Below are 18,395 nucleotides of genomic sequence, written 5' to 3' on the forward strand. Positions count from 1 at the left end.
GGTCTGGTGGGATGTACACGGCCCCGATGAAGATCGAACGCGAACCGATCCAGATGCGCACCCAAACGAGCTCGAGTGACGAGTCGGAGAGGGTCACAGCGGACGAGCGCAAGCGGTCAGCACAAGCTATGAGTGTCCCACCGCCGCGGGAGCGAGTGCTGTTGCTGGCAGTCCGATCGCATCGATAGACCGAGAACGAGTCATCGACCACTAGTGCGGACGGGATGTCTGCGGTGAGCCATGTCTCTGTGAGGACCACGATGTCGTAGCCACCAGAAGGAACGGCTAGGCGGAAGTCAGTTAATTTCGTCCGCAGGCCTCTTACATTCTGGTAATAGGCCACCAGTGACGGCGGTAATAGACCATCAGACCGGGGACGTGCGGTGGTGAATGTGTTGGCAAGAGGATTTAGAGGTGAGCTCCGGACGGATAGTCACTCCTGAGCCGAAGCTGCGGCCGGAGCCGGAGCCGGGGCCGGAGGTGGAGAGGCGGAGTGCCGCGGTCGCGATCTTAATCCCGATGATCTACTCTGGGCATCGTCCACTGCGGTGGAGCCATGATCACAGAAGTCCCGGAAGGAGAGTCCGACGGGCCAAGTATCCGGAGAAAGAGCCTTCTCACGTAGAGAGAGCGACATCCCTATTTTGTACGAGACAAAGGAGAGAGTGCTCGTGTCCCGGCCCTTTGCCAGCAACCGGATAACAGTGATGGTGTCGCAGCCCAGTTGCTCCTTAGTAAAGGCTTCCACTTCCTCAGTGGTCACCGATGGCGCGATGCGTGTAATATACAGCCAGAATTCCGGTCGCTCGAGCGGTACCGTTAGGAGGGTACGCTTAGTACCTAGCCCGGTACCGGTTAGTAGTGGTGGTGGAGAAGCGGCCGGCGGCAGTGTTCGTGGAGTGCGCGACACGTTGGCAAGTGGTAGAGGAGCGGCTACACTCGGCGCTAGCGGCGGCGGCTTAGGAGACAGGCGAGCTGTCATTCGGCTAGAGGTGCTGGAAGTTGTTTTGGTGGTGTTGGAGGGCGCTCTGACGGTGTCTGCGTACGATACAGGAGTCGACGTGAACGAGGGCGGTGTGAGTGACGCTTCAGGGCACTTCGGTAGTGCAGCCGGAGTCGGTTTCAGAGGGCGTTGAACGGCCTTAGGAGTCCCGTTAGAACTGATGCCAGACGACAGGCGCTGTGATGTTGACGGCGCTTCGGAGGTCAAGCCATGTTTGTTTCCAGCACAAACGTTGGCCGGAGCAGGCTGAGTCCCAGAAGAGTGATGTGGGACTCTCGTTGTGGCTGGGCATGTATGCGAACGTGAGTTGCAGGCTGTGGATGTAGCTGCAATCGTCTCACGCTGGGAACGGCTGCCGTGAGCAAGACGGAGGTCTAGCTCACCCAGCAGGACCCTCAGCTTCTCATCAAGGAGGCGAGAAAACTCACTCGTGGGGGGGCAGGTGACCATCGAAGCGTTGCGTGTGCACTCGTCACAGAACCAGCGAAGGTTTTTAAGGGATAGCAATTGTTTCACGCATCCTTTGCCCAGTTTAAGGCAGTCCGGGTGGAATTGCGCCTTACAGGATCCACCATGGAGCTGGCTGCCACACCCGATCACTTCGCCCACCACTGAGAGGGCACAGATGCCACAAGCCGCCATCACTGTGCTCGCTGAGCTTATTCACCGACGCCGCGGAGGCAAACGCACAAGATCCTCGAATTGGCAGGCGAGAACGTAAAACAGTAGTGAACCTTAACAATTCTAGCTTCGCTACAGACTCCGCCGCGGAATTAGCTGTAGCAATGGCACCAGAAAGTAGGAAAACACTGTCGAAAGCGGTAAAGATCTCGGAGCACCGTGGAGACACAACTGAGTCGAGTGAGAGTGAGAGTGAGAGGTGATTTAACGGTGATTCAGGATCGTTGGAATCCTTGGCGCAACTAACTGAACTAAAGGTAAGCAAGTAATGTGTGATCCTCTGTTCGAACGTAATCATATTCAATGTGATTTTTTCTTGTAGCATCTAAGATTGGAACACCTGGACACAAGCATTTTTTACGGATGTGAAGCACTTACCTCGCTCCAATCTTTACGTATTCGTTGTACAATGTTGGGTCGCAAAGGCAGGCTCGGTTTTCTTGAGGAATTTTTCCAGATTGCCCCCCAATTGAGGTGTTTGGAATTAGGGTATGTTGCGATGCCAGCCAGGGCCGTTCAGTACATTTGCAACAATTTCGCAAAACTCACTCGTCTGCAGCTGACCTATTCGGAAAAGGTAAGAAGACTCATCGATTGCCATGCCACTGCCATGTAATCTCGGTTTGATTTTCTTTCTCAGGCAACGCGTGATGGCCTTACCGAAATCCACCGGTTACCGCTTCTATGGTATTTAGAATTGAGGCTGATTGCTACCAATAGATTATTTATCGGCATCATTCATCAAAATAAAGTTCGCTACTTTACACTGCACCTTCCTTTTAAAGTAAGTGAATGATGCATCTGACGCATGATGCGATCATTATGAATTAGTTATCACATTTTGATCTTTTTATCAAACTCTTTTTCCCTTACATTTGTAGTACATTGAAGATGACCTTCTTCGGCTGCCGGAAATTTTCCCTCAACTCGACCGATTAAACTTGATCAACTCGCGCAAGTTTCTCCATGAATCTACTGTCGATAAGTTACGCCAATTACTTCCGACGTGCGCAATCATAATATATGGCCCGCTTATCACCAACGCAGGGACGAAAAGTTGTTTTCGAAAGTGGACCAAAAGAGAAATGATGCCGATGTGGGAGAAAGAATGGGTATGGAAAGAGCCGGCCGAATGAGAATAGACGGACGACACAGCTCAGAAAAGCAATGTATTCTCAGATAACCCGGATCGGAAAAATGTGCAGATAGTATCCACGCCTAAAACTGTAATGTTTTTTTTGTTATTTTCAAAACAATGTATCAAACACAATTCTAATATACACTGCATCATGGTGAGAAAATATACCGTAAATGGTTTGAAAAGTGTTATAAGGACCCCATGCATTGTACTTCGAATTGCTCCCACATTCACCGTATGCGCTAGATTTGGATCCCAGCGACAACTGGGTATTTCAGACCTCAAAAAACTGCCCATATGTTAAAGTTTCGCCCTTTTGAATTGTTTAAAATTTGAAATTAGGTGAACATTCTTTTTAAGTCGAGGTCCTCTTGGGACATCATGCGACGTCTTGGACCCATAGTAACGGGACCATGTAAAGGGCCGTTTACACGTTGCGATATGTCGCTGCAATGCCTTGTATCGATTAATCGCAGTGATATATCGCAGCCAAGGTGGAGCGTCTACACGCCACGATGTACCGTTGCGATTTGCAATCGCAGATCTCGGTGTCATGGAAACAGCCATGGAAGAAAGACTGTGTTTGTCTGCCTTTGGATTGTGCAACCGAAACGCACAACAACAAAGCAAAAAATAGAACGTACCAAGAGTACTAATCGGTCACGGTGGTCAAGGGAATGGCTTTTAAAGCGAGGCAATTATTCTCACGTTAAACTTTTGCTTTAAAACATTCAAAACAACATGCCAAACCGCCATCAATACACGCACACATGTCTATCCACCGTCAGCACACGCACACATGTATGGAGATTGGACCGAAATTGATGCTCGGCGCATTCAATTTTTTTGATCTGCCAATCTGGTCGTATACAAGCAATTTGTTCCTTTTTTGCTGTCTACACGTAGCGATATATCGTGGCAATTGGTTTCATACAAGGGATTGCTGCGACATATCGCAACGTGTAAACGGCGCTTAAGAGAAACAATGTAAATCGTTTAATCCATCCTAAATTGGTGTAACTCTAACAAATGAAAAATTTGCATAAATATAATAAATCGTCAACAGCGTTGCATCAGCATTCTAATGACACGAGTGATGTGATGTCCAAACTGGTGTCCTGCCTCCCAAATAAGCCTCCAGTGCGTACAATACTTCCAATTTTCTTTCTAATTAACTTCGTTTGTGGCGGATTATCGCATCAATCTGTGCGACTGAATTTTATCGGGCCGACGTCGTCTTTCGTCTTCGATTTCGCAAGTCAATTGTTGGAAGCTCAGTTACGGACACCGGTTAATGGTGCTAATTGTCCGCACTGATGAACTGATTTGGGAGAATTCGGGATTTCTTTCTTCGCCACCAAGCCGGGTTCCGGAGGGACGAGAATTGGTTGGTCGCGGCCACGGCGTCAGTCAGGCCCGAAACGATGGGTAGGGCGGGTGTTGAGTGACAGTTGATAATGGTGACGTTTGTCGCCGAATGCGAACAATTCACCCGTCGTATCATGGCCATCGTGCTACGATCCTGGTGCCGATTGGTGGTGGCTCCGGCCAGGGCGGTAATGATTACGACTTCACGGGGTGACGTGCCTGATGTCCTTTGGCGTCGACTTTGGCGAAAAGATTATCGCTCCGGGTGTGCCGACTAACTGTCCTGCCGCTGGCAGGCGCGGCTCAGACGATGTGGCACCCGTTGGCAAAGAAAGCTCATCCAATTCGCACAGTTAGGCTCCAATTTACGCTTTATGCTGCCTTGTGCCTTGGGAGGACACGACAGTTTTCAGGGCGCACTTTTTTGCAGCTGGCATCAGCTCGTTAACGCGGGGCAACAATGGAAGAAATCATCCTTTACGGGGCCCGTTTTACGTTCTCCCATTAGGAGCGCTACCAGCTGTGGTAGGCCATCCGTTTGATGTCACGTACTTACCGATGCCAGTAGCTTCATCATTAGGAACTCATCCTACGATTTAAATCTTTCCCCAGAAGAAACCCCTTAAATTGTGAACGCCAAAACGGCGCTTCATCACGGGAGGTTCTGGGCGTTGGGCAAGGAATTCAATGATAATAATTATATTTCTTTCTAACCCAGACGAGCCGAACACGGTGGACACCGTTTATTATTGCAACCCCTGCCGGAGAGTGAGCGACACCCAGGTCCGGTCGATCCGTACGTTGATCCGTTTCCGAGCCAGGACACTCGCTGGCGGAGAGAAAAATCTTAATTAGATTTTGGTCCCACTCGGACCGGCCGGAAAACGGTAGGATATCTTAAGCCATTTCATTAGAACGGCTGGTGGCGAGGCAATTTTTTCCTCATAACTTTCCGCGGTGTGGCGGACACCGGAAGTCCGAGAGAGCGAGTGACGGTAATTGACGATGCGATGTAATAATGTGGCCAAGAGAGAGAGAAAGAAAGACAGAGAGCCAAAAATAGATTACTTTTAACACGTCGTGGCCGCCCGGTACCGTGTGTTGCGAGAGAAAAAGGTGTTAAGCCTCGTTCCGGCACGGCTCGGTAAGTTATGGACAGTCGGGAGAGTCGTAGAATTTAATCATACTTACGGTCATCATTTTTTCCCACCCAGGTTCGGTTCCCTTCCCAGGTGCATACGGAGGTGCAATGAAAATGGCATTTACATTACAGCGCGCCTCGGCCGGAAGGCTGTTCCGCGTTTTTCGCTTTCGGAAACCCATTCAACGGTTGGGAGGGAGCGCCGGGAAGCTGATGTATGGCGCCCGCTGAAGTAAATTAACATTTTTGCAAGTTCGCACAAAACTTCTTGATGATGAATGTGGCAGGATCAACGCTCGAAAGGGAAGGCAATTTGCCAAGCGGTACCGGGTTTGTCGCTGACGTCGACGACGCCTCGCGCGCCCATAATTTAATCCTATCAAACATTTTGATTCGCGTGAACCACGGTAGCCGATAGCTTGTTGCATCGCCACAGCGCTCCCAAGGTGCGGATTGGCTTGTTTTGCGAAACTATTCTATATACGGCCATAAATTTTTCCAAAGTACGGCGGCCACCGCAGGATCCGCTTAATTTACCCGCCCCGACTCGAGCGTTGGGAAATAAATCCGAAATTGACAGTGCCACGGGAAGCCACCATTTCGTGAGGAGGGACCATTGCTGGTCCGCAACTGTTGGCCTGGTCGGAGTGTTCGGATTGCTATAGGAACATTTGGACGGGCTGAGGGTCGTGTATTGTTTCACAAACTTTCAGTTGCGCATCAGTAAATCCTGGGCCGTTCCTTTTTCGAGTTGAGGCCGCAGCTTGTGAACGATTTATTAGGGTGTGAGCAGTGGGTTTGAGGTGATTAAGCGTGTCCAGTTTGTTTTTATCTTATTTATTACTATTGTTGCTATCTTTGTAAACTCCACAATCGAGCTTAATATTAAATTTAAACACATCATTACATCGCTCCAAATATGACGTTCCTGTGTGTGTGTGTGGTCGCTTCTTTACAGTGCTGGCCGCATGTGTCCGTTTCTGTTTATCATTTCTCGCATCTCGCATCCTGGCTCCGAGGCCCCCGGGATGTGCAACAGGAAACTTTTCTCGGAACCAACCCGAAGCCTCACCCGTCCCAGATTGGACATGCAAATCCCTCAAGGAACCACAAGCCACCCAGCGTACACATGACGCCCTGGTCCTGTGGTTGCTGTGGCCGAATCTATTGTACTTTGTCGGAATTGGTACAGCTCAAGCCCTGGCCACGGCGACCGTTTCCCGACCAAGAGCGCCCGGTTGGGAGCGATGCGAGCGAAATAAATTAAATTTCCCAAACAATAAATTGTGAAATTTTCAATTAGAAATCGCCCAACCTGCAGCTGCAGCACCCGGTCTTCGTGCGCTTATCCGAAAGTAATTTTCGGAACCCGGCCGCCACGACGACGACCAGCCGATGCCGGCCGATGCCGGCCGATTTCGATGGGAGGTGGTCGAGAATTTCCCGGAAAAACAAAACCGGCGGCCGCACGAGCATGAACATCACACGGTGACAGCCGATATACGACGACGGCGGGGGGCGGGGCGGCCGATATAAACTACGGGAAGATTTAAAACTGTGCACACAATTGTTACGATGAATGGGGCGTTTTTTTCTAAACGGGATTCGGGTTCGGGTGGTTCGCACTGGTAAGTTGACAGTAGAGTACAGTTCCGAAGTGAAACATTGATCGAAAGTTTATTTCGAAAGTAGATTTTCCTCTTGGTTGCAGCGGTTGACCGATTGGTTTTTCCGGAACCTGGTCCCCACAGAAACGGTCTCTGGCCGTCTCTCGTAACTCGTGGCTCGTGGTTCAAAGTTGGTCTCGAAATGGACGCTCGGTCCAAGGAGGACATTGTTTCTTGTCTGGTCAACCGCAGCTCTCATGTGGAGAATGGGACCGACGCGCCGATACGAGGATACTGGCAGGAGAGCATCCGTCCGTCCGCTGGCTTCGGGGTGTTTAATTTCGGTGGCGAGATGTAACATTATACGGAAAACGCTGCACACTCTCAGTCGTACGAAGTCGTAAGCGCTTTAAATGTAATTTGTACTCGGCAGGACCTTGATGATACTTTAACGGAAGGTTACATTCCTGGGTAACAATAAATTACACATCATCCTGTCCTTATTAAATAATTCCTTTCATCGCTACTAATCTCATTCCTTAATAGTGTCGCCAAGTCTTTTAACGGGGTGCCTAATGAAACCACAGATTCCGTGGCAAGCTGCTGCCTGAATTACATTTGTTACCAAATTTCATTATGCAAACCATCGCGAACGGTCCGCTCGGCGCCGGATGAAGGCGGGGCGTTTGGGGCTGGGCACCGAAAATCGCGCAAAAATGACCGACGGCCGAATTCGCACCATCCGGGCGCGACAGGTCCCATCCGGTCCGGCACCGGCTGTGACAGGCCAACCGCACTCCATATATTATGGGTAGTTATTTAATTTAAACAATTAATCAAACTCCAACTGCGCCAAAGTGTGGTGTCCGAATTGGGCGCGACTGCGAAAAAGGTCGCCGTCGCAATTGGGGTTTTCGGCGATTCGGGCTCTCGAAGGAAGATCGAGAAGCTTGAACGCGTTTGGGGAGAAAAGGGAACAGCTATAATTAAATGATTAAGTAGAGGGGGCAGTTTTATGAAAGTCAAAAAAAGTTATAATGTGAATTTTTGAATAATAAATTAATTAATAATTGAGAAGTCGATTTGGAATTATGATTCCAAATTATTCAAAATTATTGTTGCGAAGTGTATCATAAAATGCAAACCGTATCAACAGGATTATTAGCAAAGATACCAAAAAGTGACCAATTTATCATTTTGATTCAATTGAAAGCTTCGTGAAAGCTTCAAGCCATCTCGTCCGGCTTATCGTGGACAAATTTTAGTATCTACGAAAATTCCAATCCAATTCCCCTATTGAACTGCCAATCCTGTTCCGGAATTTCAGAACAATCGTGAAAAGGTTTACAAGAAAGTGTCCATTTTAATTTAAAGTTTCCCTCCGACGTAGTGCATTTTAGCAAACATCAAATCACGCACGAGGTTTGCCCTTTTTCGATTGTCGCCTAGTTTGATGGCTTAATCAAACTTTCGCAACCCACCACGTGGCGTATGTGGTTGATGGCAAAACACTTCCGAAAGGGCTTACGATTTCTATCGAAGGTGTGCCGTGGCCCCCGAGAGTCCCTCAAGCAAAATAAAACATGAAAGACCACCACCGTGCGGAGCCCTCTTATCTCGCGGTGCGGAACAGAAACAGATTGTATAGTTTTGAAATGAACGGGGATGCAAAGAAGCTACGCTGTCACACACTGTCACGACTGCGGCAAGGAAGCGGAAATGCAATCTTTTCTCCCGCGGCAAACGAGGCGACTACAAAGATCATTTCTATTGCCGGGTGCAATTTGATTAAACCGTTCCAGGTGTGTGTGTGTGTGTGTGGGTCGGGCGCACCTTGATACCGCCGTTCGGGGACAGTCGACGGTGTTTTTGCAACATGTCCCTACCGGGGCGGTTCCTGGCGAACCGATGGGAGTGTGGAGCTGCCACAACTTTCGTGCGACACTGTCAGCGAAACGAGTTGACACTCCGGCAATTGCATGAAGCGGGCCGATGCACGGGCCCAGGACCACCTTTCCCCCGGTTTCTATCGCACGCCGGTTGCTGCGCCGGTCTCCAATGGGATCGACCCATTCTACAGCGCATCCCTCAACGGTCCAGAACGGCCGTTAAGGACACCACAAAAAAGAACGGCACATCCCATCCCGAGCGCCTGCAGCGATCCGATGTGACAATGTCCTTTTTTGCCGGGAGTTTGTTTCGCGCCCATATTTTTTGCTACCCTTTTTTTTGTTTCCCGCCTTTTTTGGTGGCAAATTGGGTTCACCATTTTGCCCAATGTTTCGACCGAACCTTTCGGGCTCGGTTCCTGCCCTGGCTGTCACGGTGTTTGGTACCACGCTGTCTGACCATCCGGCGGTCCCCGGGAGTCCCGGCGCTTAGAGCGGGACAGAGAGAGAGAGAGAGAAGAGAACCCGTGACACCGTGTTCTTCGTCGGTCCACGGTTTTTATCCTTTAATATCCATCACACTATCGGCTGGCTGGCCATTCTTGCTGCTGTGCTCGGCCAAGTTATGAGGCTTCGGACGCTTCGGAAGCTTGTTACCCCCTTTTTTTACTTTCGCCCGAGTCCGTGCGCGGACCATTTGCCGGGGTGCAAAATTTATATCTTTTAGTTCTGTAAATAAATCATGTCATTTTGCATTTTGATAAATCCCGCTTCCGGTGGAGTTTCCGATGGTTTTCCCTGTCTCCCTGGCTTTTCTGCCGGCTTTTTGTAACTATCATTTTATAGTTTCGATTACTTCTTTTTCGCTCTTTTCGAAACACACAAGCTGAAAGGTCATTGGTATTGATTTATTTTTACTTTTGCGATCGTGCTTTTTGCTTTACCTTCCTGATGTTTCGTTCCTCTACGACTAGAAATCTTTTCATAGCCATTTTCTACTCTGATTCAACAATTTACTATGCATGTGCAATCACTTTTTTATTATTAAACGAAATTTATAGTATTTAAATTTAATTTATAAATACGGCCCGGTCCGTTCTACTAAAAAAAAAAAAAAAAAAAATTTAATTTACATAAACAAAATTAACATAAAACACTTAAAATATAGAGCTTCTACTTCCGCAACATCCTCCGCTGTCTTGGGTTTTGAGTGGCTCCACGTGTAGCAGTACCGGGCCACTGCTCTGTAGCGTTACCGAGTCCTTGGTGTACGCCAGCGGTACCGGAGTGTTGGGCCCGAGACGGATACGAAAGTTCATCAAAACCGTGGCCAACCCGACGCGCGACTGCATCACCCCTAACCGCTTGCCAATGCAGATCCGTGGACCCTCTCCGAACGGCAAGAACGTGGCCAGGTGCCGCCGTTCGGCCAACGCTTCCGGTGCGAACCGGTCCGGGTCGAAGCGCTCCGGGTCGGGATAGTAACGTTCGTCGTGCTGAATTGCATAAACCGGAATAAGGACCTTCGTGCGGGCCGGTAACACCACGTCACTGTCCGGAATGTGGTACGGTTTGCTAGACAGTCGCTGGAGCATCGGCAGCGGAGGGTACATCCGGAGTGATTCTGAAAGGATCGCTATCGCTGTACCATTTGCTTCATTCCACTCCACGTTAGATCTTACCATTAATGCACCGATCCAAGTAGTCCATGTCTGCGATCGCTTCGTAGCTCAGCATGCCACCGTGCTTCCGAAGTGCCTTGAGCACGCAGGCCCTTGCCCGCTCCTGGCAGTACTCGTTCCGGGCCAGCTCGTACAGACAGAAGGTCACGTTGGACGAGGAAGTCTCGAAGCCGGCCAAGAAGAACCCGAACGCTTGTGCCTTCAGCTCGTCCATCGTAATGCCCCAGGTCGCATTGGTCTGGCGGTGCAGCTCGATCATCTGCTCCATCAGATCGTTCCGCTTCGGGCCGTGACCGGCGTCGACGCGCATCGCTACCGTATCCTCCATCAGACGCGAAAAGAACTCGATCACCTCGTCGTGGTTCACCTTCAGCCCGAGTGCATGGCCGATCGCCGGATACAAGCGCAACACGGTGCTGACGAGCTGCGAGTGACGAGGCCTCTCGAACACCAGCTGGCCCGTCCGACGGAACGCGCTTTCCGGCTCGCGGAAACTGTTACACTCGATCCCGAACGCACACCGACCGACACTGTCGATCATCATGCGCGCACTAACGTCCTTCATGTCCAGCTCTGCACCCGCCGTGCCGACCGTGGAGCGCAGGAACTGTGTGAAATTCCGCGCCACATCGAGCACCAGCGGAAACATGGCCTTCATTCGACCGGAGCTAAAGCTGGGCGTGAGCTTCGAACGGATCGTCTTCCAGCGGGCTCCCTCGACGCAGAACAGATGCGCCGACAGCGGATCAACCCGCTCGTTGTGGTACACACCGTGGTCGGGGAAGTGGCCAAAGTCCCGGATGAGCACCGTTTTGATGAGCTCCAGATCGGTGATCATGATGGCCGGCTGGAGCGTCATGAACAGACCGTAGAACCGGTACGATCGGTCCATCTGACGGTACAGCGCCGTCGACACTTCGGCCGGTGATTTGTGTCGTAGCTCGGCAAAGTTCCCCAGCGGGAAACTCGTCGGTAGCGTCGGAACATCCCGAACCGCCCAGTAACGGTAGTGACGTTTCAGTAGCGCGTTCACTAGGGCGGCGATAACACAGAGCAGTCCAAAGGCTATGGCCACATCCATCGCGAGGCACCTACGTGTTGTGTGATTGAAGTGCACGCACCGACTAACGATTGCAACCCGTTTTACCCATGGCCACCAAGGCGTTACGCCCATGGTTTCGTAGTGTAGGTAGCATGCAGCGTGTGTAGATAAGCCTCGTAACGAGACGACTATTTGCAGAGGCCCTCTAGCAGGTCTCCCGTTTGACGCTAATCATTAGCATGTTACGGGCTGGATGAAATTACTATCTGAGTAGCGTGAGGAGCCTTCGACCATAGCGGACCAAACTGAACCTCATTTTAAATCCCTCAAACGTCAAATCAATTGATCCAAACCAAAGTCTTCACGACAAGCGCCGAACCAAACGGATTCGAATCACTAACACATTTTGCAGTTCATTGGAAATCCGGGTCATTTTCGGTTGTTGGTTGGCCCGCAGATCTTGTATCAGTATAAGTCCATAGGGTATCGTGGTAAATGAGATAAGCTTTGCAAGTCGGTAAGTTTATGATTGTCCTCATTATCGTGACACTTTCGCGGTAATTTACTGCCCGATAACGAAACGGCTATTGTGGATGCTTTCGGCATCCATTTCGTAGGAGTTGAGAATGTCTCACAGTCCACCGGAATGTAATGTGATCGATGGTGATTAAAAATCCTCCGGTGGGCTTGTGTTTGAAGTCCCCATTATTGGGCCCTCGGAAGGTTGCTGCCGGGTCGGTTTGCTGTTAATCGTAATTTCGCTCACCACAACGCCATACGCCATTGGCCATTTCATTATGCAACGCACCATTGAAACGGAAGTTAATCCTTCAATTTACGGGAAAAACACGATGCACGCGATACAATTGAATGGCCCCGATTTAATCGGCTTCAAAACTAACCGAGCCGAGCCGTTATTTGTAAACGATTTTTAAATATGTGCACGCTGCTGGATGGTGGTGCTGAAAAATATGTTGCGACCCCCTATTTGCGAGCATTTTCATTCGGCTCTTCTTCGGCGTGCCGGGCCGGGCGGAGGAGCAAAGAATATGCACCCCAGTTTTTGTGCTCGCTCTTGACCCGCACCGGAAAAACAGAATTTTCGGCGTAGCGAGGGGTAGGGCGGTGGTTGAAAAATAATTATAATTGATTTATATCAATGTCAGCTCGGTTCAATCGTTTCATGTATCGGATCATCGCAACACCCGATGAGGGCCGACCACCATCACCGCCCTCGTACGGGTGAAGCAATAAATTAAATTCGAAATAATAATGCAACCCGTTCACGGTCCGGTCGGTGGTGCCGAGAATCGAAATTCCGCGGATGATGATGACCCTACTCGGGTGGGAAGGGTTTTTGGCACTTGCCATCGGGCTTTTCGGTGTTTGTGTGTCCTGGTTCTTCAAAGTGAGGCTTCCGTGAAAATCCCGTCCATCAATTATGGTTGCCCGCGGATCAGCGGACCGTTCTGCCATCAAATCAGTTCTCCGGGCCCAAAGCACCAGCCCGAAGACCAATCCAATCAATATACCACGCCACAGGGGCCAGGATACGCTGCCGTTACGGCCGTCGCCGTGCTGGTCGAGGGTAATTTTTCAAAACGTTAGCTTTTCGTGGTGAAAAAAATTAACATAAAGAATTTAAGGATGTGGTGTTTGTGATGAAAAATAGGGTTTCATCGACACATTGCATGGCTTTTGGAGGGTTTGTGTACGGAATATGCGTCCGCCAGGTCGGTTTAGGGGAAATAGTTACATTAAACACTTTTCGTGTTTTTCCCCAAATGAGTAAAAATCGTATTGAATTGAACAAGAAAATCTCATTGCCCCTCTATGAAAACTAAGGTCTGCCGCTGCCAAACGTGCCAACACGAAATTTAATTAAACGCAAAACGAGGTAACTGACCATTGGGCCAAACGTAAGAATTATACAAGTTGCTTGTTTTCTCATTTCTGCCCTGCTCCATTCGAATGTTGGTTGGAATCTATTATTATAGATTTTCGCTCACGTTATCTTATGTTTATCGGCGGCAAAAGAAGAAGAATTGTTTGAGGCAGAAAAGAGGAAAACGTAGCGATTCCTTAAACCCGCTGCCTCGCCGTTCACAGTTTGCCGATCGACAATTTCCCTCGAGGGGCCTTTCATCGTTCTTCCGACTTCTTCCACAATGCCGATGGAAATCTTCGTGAGTGAAGGAATCTTCGTTGCACCCTTTTGCGTTATTTTCCCGGAACTTTGGTGCTGCCGGGCGGATTTCGTCTGAAGAGCTCCGAGCTATATTCCAGCGTTTGCGGGAAATGGCGCCTGAGAAAATTAAAAATCAAGTGTTCGAATCCAATTAATTCAAGCAAAGTGGCGTTCGGCGTTCTTTCAAGTAAAAAGCGAAGGAAAAGATGTATAAAGAAAACGTACGCTTTTCTGCTGTTGGAGAAAAGTTGGAGCGCTTTTTTGGAAGTCCAATAGTTTCAACATTTGCCTCGATATCGTTTGCTAATGGTTCGTTAGCGTTCAGATCAACGGTAGAGGCGATTGGTGGAAAGTGTAATTTTAAAATGACATTAATGACCTCTGCCACGTGAGCCAAGTTTGCCAAACTTCGATATAAATGTGATGAAATTATTATAAGAGTAACTAAGTGTTATCAAAGTTTCCGAGCTTTATTTTTCTAGGTTTACAGAACGTTTGTGTGTCGTGGGGTTGTGTCCGTGATTACATACCATTGCCATTAATTGCAATCGTTCATTAATTTAATTAGAAAGTGAAAAGGCGCAGTTCAGTACGTACAAATAACGACGTTTACAGGCTCCACTAATAAACGAAAGAAAACATTGACTTCAAATTTGACGACAATAAATTTGAATTTCCATAGAGCAATTAATATGGAAATTCGCTATCCGATGGCATTTTGTTACTTTTGCATACCAACGATGCTGGGAGAAAAGAATAAACCAAAAATCAAGTTACGAAAAAAAGAGAAACGGACCGTGGTGCTTCTCCGATGATCCCACGGAAGCTATCCTCGGGCTAGTGGTCCGTTCCGTTTTCGGTGTCGCTAAAGGTAAACGGCGCACCGGCGTTAGCAACAGGACGACCTACATGGCCTGGCCATCAGGTCATAATCTACTTAAACGTGAAAATAGAGCCAATTTGAGTTCATCCCCGACGGTCATGTGTGTCCGTTCGTTGAGGTCCCGTTCCCGTACTACACCACGAACACCACGGAAGCCCCACGGACAGCAACGTCAGGATGGTCAGGGAAAACGGGAAAAATCATCGAGCGAGCGGAGCTACCAAAATGTAGCCGACGAGCGCAAAACGGTCAACTGGGAAACATGTCCCGGGGCCAGGACAAATTTTCCTTTTTTCACCGTGGCCCATCGTTTACCACGAGGCTCCCATTTTTTTGCGGTTGACTTTATTTAAAGGGCGACCGATTGTGTCGAGGGCTGCATTCTTTATTCGCACGCTGTTGGCTTTAATAACACTGGAAACACTTATTCGATGTGCAATGAATTGTTTTTTGAAATTAAATTCAAATGCAAACAATAGCCTTACACATGTTTTACAACTGTTAATCGGTCGGTTTTGGCTCCATCGTTCATTTAATCGCTTCGGTCAATGCGGTGCTCAAGAAAAACGTTCTTCGATTGGATTTGTGTTCGAATTCGGAGGACAATGGAAATCCTAGAAAACTACAGGCAAAATCATTCGGACGCGAGGTCGTTTGTGCGGTCCTAGTTTTGCTTCTACCAGTCGGCCAATGCGGCCAGAAATGTGAAATCGGGGAGAAGAATCCTTAACCATGCCCCGGGACTCACTGGACGCGATGCGAGTCTCGAAAGCGGATGGTAATAAGAACAGTTTTGTGTCCGGCGGATTGAATTTGCATTATCCTGCAACCCACTGAGGTCGGCCACGGACGTCTGGATATGAAGGTACAAAACTGGGAGGACAATCAGGATAAAAACTTTATCCCGTTCCCGGTCCAGATCAACTCGGTAAGGCGAAGTGTGCCATGGAGCGTTACCACTGCTCCTGTTGGCAATGACGAACGAAGCAATAAGGATGATGTCTGCCGCCGTACGGCAGTTGCCATAGCATTAGAGCGCAGCGTCTGCTTGGCTTCGCCTGCTTCGAGTGGCCGGCGAGTCCCCTTTCGCAAATGGCCAATCTCTGGAATCCCGGTTACATCCCATTGCTGTGCCACATATCCCATACGCTCCGTAGAATCCTGCCTCCCGATCCTGCTCCTTTCGCTTTTTCGCATTGCTCCTATTTAATAATCATCCGCTTGTGGGGATCCTTGTCCCCGCAGTAATCCGCCCGCCCGGGTCGCAATTGGGCGACGGGGCGAGAGACAATAAGGCGCACGGACGATAATCCGCTTTCTGTGTTAAATTGTTAAATAATATTAAATTAAATCCTTTCTATGCTTCGACACAGGGACCCTGTTGCGGCGCCATCGGCGGAACAAAAAGCGGCGGGAGGGAGAAACAGAACAGAACGAAACGGAACGGACGAGAGGATATTATTGCGGTCGCCATGCGGCGGAATTATCATCGGCCAGCCAGCCAGCCAGTCAGCTCGGTTTCTCTGGGTGGCTAAATATCGAAACGGGCCGGGCGTTCGTCCGTGATGATGTCCTTTTGTGGCCGGTGCCAAGCTCACCCCGGAGGGGGCCGGATGTCGAATGTCTTCACTTGACCCGGGAGTAGTCTGGGACTGCTGCGCAACACACACCACCGAGCTCTAGAAGTCGTCGTGTCAATGAGAAAATTATCTTTCCCCAAAGCCATAATTGCATTACCTAATAGCGGCGGCGACGGAGTGCCAACTCGGGCGCTAGAGAATCCGGCCCCCCGGGGGAAGTGTTCGCAAAAAGGACAATCGTGGGTTGGCGAGCGGCAACCAGACGCTCGTCGTCGTCGTCGTCGTCACCGTCGGTGGCTGGAATGGAATGCTAATGCGAAATTGGCTTCGTGCTTGCGGAGGATATTTAGCACGGCCATATTAAGGCTCCCTGTTGGCTCCCACACATGCTCGGTGCTAAATTAAGCCGGATCCCTTTGATAAATGGGTTGAACGGTGCACGTGGCAGTAAGATTAATAGCACCTTTGCACCGCGATATTCCACGAGAATAAATTTAAAGTGTGTACTACGCGACTGCCCGTTAAACGGTCTATTATTGTGGGAAGAATCTACCCCAAAACGAGGGGTTTAGTAACAATTTACCTAAACTCACCGCATAATACGCTGCTGCTGTTGTGCAACGGAACAGCACTGCGTTTTGCGGTGGCCCGCCAAACGTGATGTGCCCAACGTGCAATCAGTTGCGGGTGCCTTTCGGAATCGGAATCGAACAACTCCACGAACGTCATCAATTTACGTATTCACTTTATTCGTTACACTGCAGGCAACACTGATAAGTAGTTTATTGGTAATTCAAATCCCTCTCTCTCTCTCTCGTTCGTTCTCTCTTGCTCCTGTGGCCGCCACGTCCAATTTGATGATTCAGTTCCGTGGAAGGATTCGCCGGATCCTTTACGTTTAACATTTTACATTCAGTTTTGGTACCGCAAAACCAAAGGGAACCGAACAAGTGACCCCAACAGTGGCTCGGTTTTTTCTTGCTTTGCTTGGTCGCTGTTTTAAGACTCGTCTCAAGGAGTTTGCGTACATTTCGCGCACGTATATCGATAACGGGAAGAGAGGGATCAAGGAAAAACATAACAAAATATTCTGAGAGAAATCCCTATCAATTTCCAAACAGAAATAACTTCGGACAAGAATACAAAAAAGGAGTGTAAGGGAATGTGGCCAGAAAGGTTGGACTGTCGAGGGGCGGTTTTTTTTTATTTTCGCAAGCATTGTTTATTGTATCGTTTTTGTTTTCCGTACACTTGTAATAATTCTGGTTCACGCACTTTCAAATTAGGATATATTTACAGTAAAAATCATACATTCACCACTGGAACTCTCGTTCGTGCTCTCTTTGTGATCATCGTTTTTTGCGGATCTTCCCGATAAGCCACACTCATGCACACACACACACACAGACACACGTACGATAAACACATCATCACAACTTACACGTATCAAAAAACGGATTAAACCACCTTCGAGAAGTTAAATGGTAAAGATCACAAAACAATATTGTTTTACTTGCTCCTCCGCGTTACGGTCCCCTGCCAGCTTCCGGTTCGCATCGTTTCTATTGTTTCCTGCACGTCTCTCTCCAATCAATTGTAGCTAATCCTTGTTATCTTTTCTCACTAAATGTGTCTGTCAACAATTTTTGCTAACGTTCGCTCCGTTCTTCCCTATCTCTCTAGTACCGTTAGTAACTTTTCCAGTGCAACATTGGCCAGTCCCTTCAAAAACAATACTTCCATCGCGCCAACCAACAACATCGAATAGCTACGGAAGAGATACATTCTAGTGCAGTGCTTCCAAACAGACAGTGTGTGTGTGGTGTGGTGTGTGTTTTGTTTTAGTTTTCTTGTTGAACGCTCGGTTAAACTCTCTACTTTTCTCTCTTTTCCCGTGGCTCAATGTTTTCAGTTTGCTTTCGCAAACGATACATTAATCCTTCCGCTCTTGCTGCTCGCCATCGGTTAGCTATTGCACTATTACGGTTATTGGTATTTCTTGGAGAGTTTTTGCACTGCGTTTTCACTACAGCATCAGGATTGCGGATTTGCACATCGAGTGAAGGGATATACTTTATTGGGGTTGGTTTGCGTACGCGTGCTCTCTGTATCTATTTGTTTCACACTATCGGAACAACTACATCAATCAGGAGGGGCTTGAACTTGAAACGGGGGTATCAAGCCGGCATATCG

At 48.8% G+C, this 18,395-nt stretch overlaps 1 protein-coding gene across 1 annotated transcript; it reads right to left on the reverse strand.

Annotated features, from left to right (window-relative positions):
• Positions 1-9,984: 9,984 nt before the first annotated feature.
• Positions 9,985-17,241, reverse strand: LOC128275452 (probable cytochrome P450 6a13). Its single transcript, XM_053013953.1, has 3 exons — positions 17,225-17,241; positions 10,510-11,513; positions 9,985-10,451 (listed from the first exon to the last, which is right to left on the reverse strand). The coding sequence occupies exons 1-3, from the start codon at positions 17,230-17,232 to the stop codon at positions 9,985-9,987; spliced, it is 1,479 nt and encodes a 492-aa protein (XP_052869913.1). The 5' UTR covers positions 17,233-17,241.
• Between the last annotated feature and the right edge of the window lie 1,154 nt (positions 17,242-18,395).

Source organism: Anopheles cruzii, chromosome 2 (genome assembly GCF_943734635.1).
Source record: "Anopheles cruzii chromosome 2, idAnoCruzAS_RS32_06, whole genome shotgun sequence".
Classification (NCBI taxonomy): Eukaryota; Metazoa; Arthropoda; class Insecta; order Diptera; family Culicidae; genus Anopheles; species Anopheles cruzii.